General features: G+C 43.7%; 1 protein-coding gene across 4 annotated transcripts in view; it reads right to left on the reverse strand.

The window, feature by feature from the left end:
• Positions 1-347: 347 nt before the first annotated feature.
• LOC135907886 (cytochrome P450 3A6-like) overlaps positions 348-12,222 on the reverse strand; it is a 64,293-nt gene continuing 52,418 nt past the window's right edge. For all 4 annotated transcript variants that reach the window (XM_070532539.1, XM_065439638.1, XM_065439639.1 and 1 more), the window contains 2 exons: positions 8,053-8,261; positions 348-1,428 (listed from right to left, as the gene is read on the reverse strand). In XM_070532539.1, the coding sequence (XP_070388640.1) occupies positions 487-1,428; positions 8,053-8,261 (1,151 nt within the window). In that variant the 3' untranslated portion in view covers positions 348-486. The remainder of the gene's footprint in view (positions 1,429-8,052; positions 8,262-12,222) is intronic.

Raw genomic sequence — 12,222 nt, forward strand, 5'->3', positions numbered from 1 at the left:
TGCAGCCGTAAATATTTCTCTTAATTAAGGGCAACACTGCGGGCAAAGAGGATTTTCAAATGACTTTGACAGGTCAACAAACGTGAAAAGTAATATGAGTAAAACTAAGGATGCTAACACTAGATCCAGGCTAAATATTTGAACGTAAATTCCCATATTGCACGTGTAATTTACCTTTCTCGCTGTTCTGCGCATTCGCACTGCTACGTTCCCACTGGCTCGTATTGGTTAGCTGTGCAAAGTATACGAGCAGAGAAACGATTCGAAACCATGGCGAAACACGATTGGTGAGTACGCGCTCGCTCCCAATAAAGGCGAATCAGCAAGCTTATCGCCCTGAATCCGGCTTTAATGTGTCCACATTTTAATGGATATCATAGAGAGTCAGAACTGAGAACAACGCATACAACATATGTCTTACAATGCATTTTTTGTCTTTTTTCATTCTTACCACAGGCATTGCATGTTACAGATTTTTGACCACGCTTAAGCATGCCGTGCAGTAAGCTTCAGATGCACACCGCCCATCGGATTACCCACCAGGCTCGGAACAGTCATGAGCAAGGGATCTTGCGACTTTTCGCAGACTTCCAGCTTGTAGTCTCGGAGGGTTTTTATCAAGGCAGTTTTCATCGTCATCAGTCCCACTCGCTTGCCGAGACAGGTCCTCTGACCTAAGCCGAAAGGAAAGTAGGCGGCGCTGTGGCGCTTCTTGGACTCTTCCTCCGAGAATCGGTCGGGCATAAACTTCTCCGGCTCCCTCCACAGCTCCGGGTCGCGATGAACGTACCAGGCAGGCGCGATGATGTTCACGCCTGCAGGAATGAAGTGCCCGAGAACCGTCGTGTTTTGTATGCAACGTCGTGCCACCATGAGCGGCACAGGCGGGTAGAGGCGTAGGGCTTCCTTGACCACCATGTCGAGTCTCTCCAGCTCGTGTAGCTGCTCGAACGATAGTTCTTGTACGCCCGGGAAGCGTTCCCCGAGTTCGTCCAAAATCTTCGTCTGTTCTTCGGGGTGCTTGGCTACCAGGTGCATTAGGAAGGAAAGCGCCGACGCGGTTGTGTCGAAGCCCGCTATGAGAAGTACCACGGCGTTGGAACTGACCTGGCGGTCTTCCAGAGTTTTAACCTTCTGACCGGCGGCATTATTGAAGTTCTTTGCGTTCTCCTGGGCGTCCAGCATCATTTGTATCATGTCCTCACTGCGGGGCCTCTTCCCCATCCGACGCTCCTCGGTGATTTTGTCCACGTCGTCCATCATTTTCTTCATGCACCGAGCAAAGGACGACAGTGGGTAGAACAGGAGAAAAAGCGGGCGCAGAGCGGGAAATGCGAATGAGCTCTCGAGAGCCGTTTTGTCCGCTTGTTCGAAGACCTTGCGCATCCACGTGAGGAAAGGGTCCTTGCTTTCTCGCTGGCAGTCAATCTGAAAGATTCATCGGTTACCCGTCATCTTTCACACGCCAAATATTGTAGAATAATGGTAACTTTGGGAGAGTGCTGTTGGTTGAGTTTGCTACTGGCACACAAAAAATGCAGGGTGTTCTTTAGCTACACCAATTTTTTTTAAAATATTGCCAGTGGCAGATAGCACATTTCTAATCCTTGATCTAATCTGCTCGAGCAGGCGGCCATTGCTTCTACAAGAAATCAGTATGGCTTATCAAATAATTAGCATAGTTACGTTAATTAACTTTGGACTCATTACCACAACGGCCACTATTTCAATCTACGAATTATAGCCGGCGAGTTCCCAAGGCATATTCACTTGGAACGAATTCTCAGGACTGCACGAGTTCCGAGATATTAATTTTCAATGCGTCCGCCGGAATGCATTGGTGTTCCACTTACTTTTCTGCTTCAATTATTAAAACCATGTTTTCGTAAAAAAAACTGGAACGCCAATGCATTTCGGCGGGCACTCTGAAAATTAATATATTGAAACTCGTGCAGTCCTGACAATTCGTTTCGAGTGAATACGCCTTTGGAACTCACGGACTATATATCGTAGACTGAAATAGTGGCCTTAATGTAAATAATGAAAAAAATAATGAACATATGCTAATTCTTTAGTTAAGTATTTTCATTTCATGCAGCAATAATGGCCGCCTGATCAAATATTTCAAATCAAGAATTTGAATTGTGCTATCTGCCGCAGGCAATTTTTCAAGATTTTGGGAGCTAAATAAAAACACCCTGTATGTTGCAGCTCGTGTTTTGAGCTGCGATATTTTGATCACCAAAGTGGAGAACTGGACAGGTGGTTCTTTTTTTGTTTGTGTTTTAGCAACTACGTATTATACACTGCCATGCTTTCCGTATACTTCCCTCAAAAATGAGCACAATAAGGTAGGAACGGAAAACGTGTTACAAATAAAAATGGTTTTATGCGTTATCGCGATTGCTCAGCGTCCGTGATAACACAAATCTAGCTACGAAGAGCAATACTAACATGAGCATTTGTCGTAAACGATGGTGCCTCCGCAGCGTTGAAAAATTTCTAGCATGTACGTCAAATCGCAACTCTTATGGTGGGGTGAGCCTCTCTTAAAGGCTGACTGGGACGATATTTCACTTTTGCGGAATTGTTTGTAAATGAGTAGTGCATACTGTTTAAGTGATATTGGCAAAGCTACGGAATTTGTAATTGTCTAATTTCTTTATTAAAATGATTTAGATAGCACGTACGCACGTGTGTACCAACTGGTTAACGGATATGGCGCAAATCCCAGCACGTCAACTGCAGGGTAGCCATATGGTCCCAACAACAAACAGCCAAATGATCTCAATATGTAGTGCAAAAATAGCCAGACTCAGATATTTTGGGAGCAAAAAGTAGCCATAGACATAGCCATAACAATTGATGTTCTGCAGCTCTCCTATAGATGGTGCCCAAATCTCACCATGCGTTTCCAGCACCAAAATTACTTACGGCGCATGCAGCCAGCGCAACACTGGCCTCAAGTTCTGCGTTAGGAATTCCAGTGAAAGCTGCCACTGAGACGTTTTGGACACTACTTATTGCTACAATGAGCCAAACGATTCCTTTTCCGATTCCAATGACGTTTTGGCATTTACTGAGCCACGTTGTGAGCTAACTTTGGTTCATGCCTCGCTTGACCCACGGTATTTTTCTATAAAAGTAGGGGAAACTATTGTCAGCTCTAACCTCAAGGATCAGCTTGGGCTGGTCACGATGTAGTGCCCAATAGGCGGCCCAAGCTCAAGTCATTTTGGAATAGGGATGCCTTTCGTAAGCTTGATTCATAAAATGAACATGTCATTTCTCTACCGCTCTCTCTCTCTCTCTTGCTATCTGTCTCATTTTAGTATTTTTCCCTTTTAAGCAGCAAATGTTGCCGCTTGGAGGCACACGGGACTCCGGAGAAAATTTGAAACCTTCTGGCATTTTCCTAGTGCGAGGAAGCGGCAGTTCCGACCACAATTCACCTTTGAGTGGGAACACAAACAGCACTTCCTGCTGACCCTTAACAGAAGAGGTGAATCAAACTTTATAGTTTTGATTGCCACTTGAATTACGACACCGGCAATATTCCAAGTGGTTTTAGTATCGAAATGAGTTGAACTGTGCAATATTTAAACATGGATTCGCTGGCAAGATTCACACATTATGAAAACGTGGACGTAAGTTTCTGTGAATGCAGGCACAAATGCTTGTGTTGCCAAATTTCTGAGGGGGACTGTTTACGTTACTTTCAATGCAGCTTGAAAAAGAATGAAGTATAATTCTCCTAGGGAACACACAAAATTGATTTTATGGGCTGCGTATTGCTGTGATGAAGTACAACGTAAAGCCCTTTCTCTAAGAAATTCAAGCACTATGCACCACAATATGAAGTCAGTAGAACAGTATATATGCCTTTACAAATTGGCAAGAACTCTTTACCTAACCATCACTGCAATATGTGCAAAAATAATAAAATATGGACGTAATAACAGTACCGCAAACACCTATTATGTACATCAAACCGAGTTTCTTTTTCTCAGCACAGCTGGAAAATACGCGTGAGGAAATGCAATGCAATGACTAGTAAGATGATCAAAGAGGAATTACAATGATCATAAACTGCGTACATATGAAAAGTATGCCATAATTGCAATTACTCGTATGCACATTGTTCAAAGCGAAAAAATTGTCAAAAAAAATCAAAACCGCCGAGCTATCATCCTGACGTTGGCAAGGGACCCACTCATCGACCTTTGGTGAACCACTGCCTTGCCATTGCTACTGCGGACGAACATAATTTTACATAGATTTGCAGAACTCATCATTGTAACAATATGCAACGCTCAAGAAGTACTGTGAAACAATCGAAGCTTTCCCATAATACGAGGCTGCTTGACTAAAACAAAGAATGAAAAAAAGACATTGCGTAGAGTTCCAGTTCATAGTTCTCGCACGGGGAGTTTACGCAAATGGATAAAATGTATAATGTAGCCCCACTTGAATTAACTTCCGCTGCCCCTTGTAACATATAGAACTGCAGAGTTGAAACGCAACAGAAACTGTTCATCTGGCTCAAAATCTTTGCAGCAGTTCCCACTCTCTGCCAGATCAAACTTAACGTGAAAGAGATCTTGCAGTGTCTCATTAGACATGCGGTTTCTCAAATCATTCTTTGTCCACGAAACCTGGCTGGACACGCGTTCGACAGCTGCGTTCGACAACTGCGTTCGAAGGAGATAGCACAAGTAGGGACAAAGCAAGCTCAGACAGTAGGGGGGACATTTCTCATTTAAGGTCCCTTGCGAATGTTTTTTCGTGAAGTTAATGGGTAAATAAGTGATGCAGTGATTTGCAGGGAAACTAGGCAGTAGGCTTTGAGAAACCCTTGATAAACATTGAACAGACCATGGGCGAGAATGACGCGCCGCTGCATGTGTGCGCATACTTCAGCTATTCCGCAAGTCCACAATAGTTTGCTATATGACAGCTGGCACGGAACACGTAATCAACAGCTGTCAGCCCCAAGGTTTTCTTGCTGAACCACGCGTGAACCGGCAGCAGATGCACCGAAACCAAAACAAATAAGAAGAGAGCTTAATGCTTGAATAACCTATGAACGTAGCAGCCATGACTTGAGAGGAAGCTTTAGCTCGGGCCCAACTCCGACGCGGCCTATTCAAATACACGTAAAACGCAAAAACCTTTTTTCTGAGTTAACCCCTGGACCGATTTTAATGAAATTTGTTGAATTTAAGAGAGAAAGTTAAGTTCTAATGACCGTTGGAAGCGGAATTTTGATTTAGGGCCTGAATTTTGTTTAAAAGATTTGCAAATATTCGACCGCTTGAAATAAATAGAAGCACGAAGTTTACAAATTCATAGCTCTGCATCAAGAACAGACGTCGTGGTTCAGTAAACGGCATCCATTAGATCATTCAAAGCGCACAAATTCGATATGTCATTTTACATCTTACGTGAATTTGTTACGTTGGTTACAAGGGTTCTGCAAACGCTGTATTTCCATATTACTAAATTTTTATATTCATGTGTAACATATCAAATTTCTCCGCTTTAGATGTACTATTACATGTAATTTACAGAATTGTATTGTCCTTTTTTGTTGTTGAGTTACAGAGTTGTAGAGTTGATTGTCCCGTTTTTTGAAAATTTTCGATTTTTGCCAATTTTTAATAAAAATTCACGACCTAGCTGAACAATTCCAAACAAACTGTCACTAAATTTTAAGTTTTCCTTTTAAATGCAATAAACCTCGTCATATTGGGTGCAGTGGTTGCCGAGAAAACGAATTCTCCTTTTACATGTATTTATATAGGAGCACTCGAGATAAAGCTTCCTCTTAACGTCATCCTCTAAGCACCAGCATTGCCTAAAAGCTCAACCTTCGAGACTGTCTCCATATCTTTCAAGCAGCAATGTGCTTTCGGTGTTCATGAACCAGCGTTCTCGAATTTCGTCATTGCTGACGTGGTCCTCGGGACTCGGAAATCCTCAAGACAAAAATAGCCCAAATATAGCCATGTAGCCAACTCGGAATTTTCAACGCCGACCAGGATAAAACGTAGCGCAATTTGGCTATTATAGCCCAATCTGGCAACCCTGGTCACCTGGAATATTTTCAGCACACCGCAACGCCGCCTAATCTTGGAGGTCATGCCGAGGATCCGTGCTGGTAGTCAATGGTCTGGATTCTGCGTCACTTTCGGAAGCGGTAATGGCTCACCAGCCTCTGTTTTTTTTTTTGAGGTTTGCTATTCAAAGCGTCTTATTTTGCTCGTTTTCCTTGACTCATGCACTGGTATTTCAAACGGAAAGTTTAGCGCGGAGGGTGCTGTATTTCTTCGCTACTTGAAAATGGGTATTGACGTTGTCCAAAATTTTGTTGCAGTACCAATGGTAGGTTACGCATGCGTGATACTAGACATGTCTGGCATGCCTGGTATTTGTGTGAAAAGAGGTTCGGTAAGCAAGAACTGAAGCGAGAACGAAGCATGGGTGTCGACAACACCTCGGATTTACCGCATCGAACAGCCATGACGTCACCAGGTTTGACGGTTTCTGCTGTTGCATAGTTAACTTTTCATGGCCAAAGATGATTTAACTCGCATTCTACAAGATGCAAGGGCTACACTTCGCAAGTTTCAAGCACTTTTACTGTAGCAAACGCATAAAATCTGAGAAAAATATTTGATATTCGTGACATCGCTGTGACGTGTTGGCACTGATGTTTAGGCGCGAAATTCAAACAATTTAACTGACATTGTCTCCTGCCAGAACCAGCCTATTACTAAGTAATTAACATATATAGAATATTGAGAAATACATTAGCAGCCTGAATTCATTAAGTGCTTGTCTTCAGTGTACCTTTAAGGAGTACCGACATGATATCTTCGACTCCTTATTTTTTTATAGTTTCATGAAGGCCGTAGACTTCTAAGCACACACGAAAAGAAATACGACATTCTCTTATTGCGCCCTAAATAGTTTAAGGCAAAGGCTTTTCTACAGCCAGTTTCGCTTTCTTCTGCGAAGATGGTATAGTGCCCTGACGTCATGATACACAAGGTTTTTACGTGAAAGAGGACAACACAACATTGCGGCAGTCACTCACTGCTGTATCATGGCAGCGTAGCAGCGACCTAAAGAGCGGAAGCGAGAGTCAAATCGTCGTGATGGCCTGCTCCCACGTGATCGCCTTCTGCAACACGACATCAAGACAGTTTCCTCATGGGATGTAAAACTGAAACTGGCCGTAGAAAAGCTATTGTGTTAAGCTATTTAAAGCGCACTGTGGGTTGCTCTAGTATACTTAGTAAAGTTTAAGGTGTAGGAATATTATTCAACACACACAGTGAAGGGTCGAAAATATCATGTGTCCTTTAAAGCTCGCTTTCGCAAGAAAAAGGACGACGCATTTTTCTTTAATGCTATAGCTGTTCATTATGGTGGGCGTCCGCAGGTGCCGGTGGCTGAAATGCAATTTCGGGTGCGGACATTTATTTCTTTTTATCACTGTCACGTGCCACGCGAGCATATATAGAGGGAAAGGTGGGGAAAAAATAATAAAACTCAAAGGCGTAAAGGCTACAGCGGAAACACAGTAAAAAGATAAATGCAAAATTGTAATAAAAGACACTAAATACCAGACGAAAACGAAAAAATAATCTGAAACAAAAACCGGAAGCCCGGACTTCAACGCTACGTTACATTATTCAGTGCATTTTCAGATAAGGGGCCAAGAATGCTAATTAAATCTGAGACATATTTGTTTTCTTCATGACAGTAAACCGCGCTCCAAAGAACAAGATTCTCGAAAACTTTCCTTGCATTTCGAAAACGACTCACTCCTCTACGTGTCTTAAGCTCCACCACTAAAGTACAAATAGAAACCACGTTCAATAATGTCTGTGCTTTCATTCATTTCATTATTTTCTGCCTTCATGTGTTTGTGGCCAACGATATTCGAGCCACTCGGTTCCCCTTCTTTTCGTTCATCAGAAGGCTATAAGTAGCTTGAGACAGCCTCCTTGAGAATCGGTATGTAAATGCGTCATCCGTTCTTACCTCCCACGCTAACGCTGCCTTCGTGATGATGTCAAGTGCCAAACTCTGAGCGAGCCCGTACATCTCAGCGACTTTTGATTTGGAACAGAGTTCTCCGAGCAGGTCGACGAACACGTCTGCGCACTTGTTCACGATGCCGGAGTAGAGTTTCACTTTTGTGGCTGTGAAACCCTGGTTCATGATAAAGCGCACCTTCCTCCACTCGGAACCTGTAGAAGAATGGATGCCAAAAGACTAGTTTCAATACTGCGCAATAGCTTATTGCCACTTTTATTAGGGTGTCTGGGCGCGAACTTGTAGTCGAGCACGATTGTGCACGACCATCTCTAATGAGCGGGAAGCAGTTGCGTACTTCAGAGATAGAAGGGCTGCCTCACTGTATGCAAGCCATCTATTCGTGATCCTTCTAATGGACTAATTCCTTGAATGAGAATGTTGGCGACTGGCACACGATGCGCCTTTCTGATCCTACCTGGCGATTACCTTAGGTGACCCGTGGTCTTTGCTGCATTATACGCATTCGATAATGTTGAGCATATTAACGAAATGAGGTGCTTTGATGTTGTACCAGAATTTCTTAAGGATTTGCAGATCGAAAAGGTGCAATTCGTTTTGAAAGAATATTCTGGTAGCTGTCGTCAGTGGCGCATCGGTACGTAAAATTGATGCGTCATTTCCAAGAACTGTGAACTATGAGCCCCGATGCCATGTCGGCCATGTTAGCGGTGTATATCCTCTATTTTGTGCATTTTAAAATTTTTGACAAAGGACGAGCACGTTACAATGCGACTTGTACGCAACAAATTACGTCTAATTAATTACTTGAAATCAGTTATGCTTTTCCGTAATTTGGTAATTTAACGGTTACTTTGTTTGTTTTAACGGTTTAACTTTGTTAATATTTAACTACTTTTTTCAGTAGCCAGTTGCATGCAACCAGTCACATTTTTTTCAGAAAGTAAGCTATAAACAGCACCACAGGTTTGACTCCATAGATTTGGCTAAAGCTACAGTGTCCATAGAAATAAGAACATGTGCCTAGGTTACCGTCTTCACACAATCAGCGTCCTGCAGGTACGCTTCGATCACCTAAACTTGGCAGACTTGCACATTTGCGCACCTTCCTTCGAAGTCCTATTTTTCAGGCTTCCCTTATGATGAATTCATGTCGGCTTCAATCGCTTTTAAGCGGTCTCCACAAGCGGTAAAAGCTGCTTCTCAATTCTTCTTCTTCGCGCATTGCATTCTTTGCGTTCTCTGATATAGACAGAAGTTCTTGACAGAAACTCACATGTTTCTATCTGTGTGATATATACGCGTCTTATATGCACCTATTTTGGAGCTATTGTAACGCATGAGCAGTAGTTTTAGGGCTGAGTAATATGCGGCTTCATATTACATTGCCTTAAACTTTCGGCTACATGTGCAAGGAACGTGAACGTTTTCTGGTGTTCCTTACATTTAGTCGTACAAGTTTAACAGGACAACGAGCCATACTCGCCAGAGGTAGGTCCGCCAGATGTGCCGACTGCAATGAGCACTTCCGGCGTTGATATAGGGAGATCACTTCTAGACCATTAATAAAGATATAATGAGACATCCACCCAATCGTAGCAATTGCTACAGGGAAACATATACAGGTTCCTCGAAAGAAAAGCCTCGGAGATGAAGAAAAATTTGTCCTAGTCCGGGACTCGAGCCGGGACCAGAGGATGTATTGAAAAACGATAGGCCAGCTCGTTCTATTTATTGTAATTGTGCAATGTTAATAAAAATAAGGAGGAAAGTAAGGTTAATGTAATCGATTACATTTTAATATTTGTTCGATTACTTTCTCGGGACAGTAACTTATTACTTCAAGCAATTATATTTTTGAAAGAAGTAGTTGTAATCGCAATCGGTTACCTTTTCTCAGTAACGTGAACAAGCCTGGGTATAATTACTGTTCAGTGTGCTGTCATGGACTGTTACTATAAGAGCCATTCCAAAAGCGAGACAATATCTTACAAGTGGCACAACACAGAGCCAAAACTTCTTCTTTAGTTACGGACATGGCATCTAGAACACATCGCACGACAAAGATGCTGCATTTTCTAAAGCAAAGCGTGCCTCACGAATGTTAAATTGCATCTTCAGATTCGATCGAATTCTCGTTATGTAAGGGTGACGTTTGGTCACCGAGACCACCCTGTATTCAGCGGGACACAGCAACCGTGTGACAAAACACGCTAAACGGAATATTGAAATGATAGGCGCACACAGGCGAGCTGAATTTATTGGGCCATACCACGGAGTAAGACATATAGGAGGTGAAACTACCGTCAGCGCGAGCGAGCGCGGGCGACCAGATAAAGTCACAATTGTTGCATGCGCCGACGCTACCCTATGCAGTGGCGGCACCATGCGGCGCATCGTAGAAGCAGCAGCGGGGAAAAAAAAAAAGCAGCGCCCGGTGCTCACTCCGGCGGCACCCGCTCAAAGCAGGCGACAAGCAGACGACACGGGTGTTAGCTTCAGCGGGCACGCCGTAACCGAACTGCGTAGGTGCGCGCACTCAAGAAAACTGTTTTGTTTTGTGCCCATCAAAAAAAGCAACACGTGTGGCAAACCTCCGCTAATCTTCCTCTTATCGCCAAGCAGCTAGGGCAACTAGTTTTCGCGAGTCTTATAAAAAAGAAAAGGAACGGAAACACATGCACGGCGGCATCCTTCCTAAGCGCACCCCTGTGAGCACTAGAGCGAGAAAGAAGCGGTCGCCCTTTGAGCGATTAGGAAGGAGATAGCCATCAGTTACGCAAGCGCAAAAAGCCGAAAACCGCCCGCCACGGAGCAAGTTAGCCCTGGCTACAACCAGAAGCTACGTATCATCTTATAGCTGTCATGGAAAACGCGTTTTATTTTTTACTGTGCTCAAATGGCTGAAGCGTAGCAGCAGTTGCTCTTCGGGCTACAAGCGGCAAAGAAGCGCGCGAGAGTGCCCTCAGTAGAAGTCAGGCGCGCGCGGCCGAACGGGAGCAACACTCGACCGGTTGCCCTGGCAACCGAAACAGCGGTAATTTCTTCCCATGCCGCCAGGTGCCGCCAGCATGAAAATATATCCGCGGGCTTGTGACCTTTTCTGGTCGCCGCAAACAGCGGAGTTTCCACTCCTATATTTCTTGCTCCGTGGGCCATACTAAGTGGTTCTGCCTTTACAGTAAGTTCTTGAATTTTGTCACTTTTACTAACCATAATCTGATGTGTCGTCTCAGAAGACGCCAACGATGAAGTGCACGGGCTCAGTGCACTGGCGCTCGGTTACGAGGGCTCCTCACACGGGCAACGCTAGCTTCTGCTTGTTCCAACACCTGAGTTACTCTCCTCTGATAATTTCCGTATTGCTTCCATTATATAACTCGTTGGGAGCCAACAGTGGCTGTGCACACGCAACATTATATTTGCCTGGCCATCTATATATGTCAGCAAAATACTAAGGTATGGGTCATGAGAGCGTACCTGGGCAGCCCCTCAATAATAAATTCGAGACGATGTGGCTGAAGGGCTCGGCCTGACGAGATGTCAACGAGATGTCCTGAAGGTCAACCTATGGTTGACCTTCAGGACCAAATAAAGTTCTTCATACCATACCAAAGAAAGACACCAACATAAATTGTTTGTTCTTTTTATGAGAACGAAAGGGTTATTTTATATTACCTTGGAATCGACTCCTTCCATGTTACTCCTTTTTGTGCACTTTGCTGTTTGTTTCAGCAGAAATACCGCATTCAGGACATACCAAATACAGCGCAGAAAAGCCCTTTTTGTTGCAGACTACAGGCGGAACGCCGCAAGCTTTTGGTTCATGAGATGTGTATGGCATTGGTCAAAGTAATTTTTATCATGGGTCAGGGCCCACATCTAAAGGCCATTTTCTACGCTAGACTTTTTCGTAAAAGCACGCCGGTGAATAATAAACATTTCCTACGAACGAAAACATTTGTGGCTTCTGCCTGTTTCCCTTCACGCGTTCCTTATTGCGTTTCGCAATACGGATATGCTTAATGATTATCATCACGTAAATCCACAAGCTTTATCACGAGAGTCTAAACATAACTTCGACGTTTAGTAGTCCTTTTTCCATTTATCCTGTAGTTTTTGCTCTGACCAAGAGGATTCGCTTTTGTATGGACG

Source organism: Dermacentor albipictus, chromosome 1 (genome assembly GCF_038994185.2).
Source record: "Dermacentor albipictus isolate Rhodes 1998 colony chromosome 1, USDA_Dalb.pri_finalv2, whole genome shotgun sequence".
NCBI lineage: Eukaryota > Metazoa > Arthropoda > Arachnida > Ixodida > Ixodidae > Dermacentor > Dermacentor albipictus.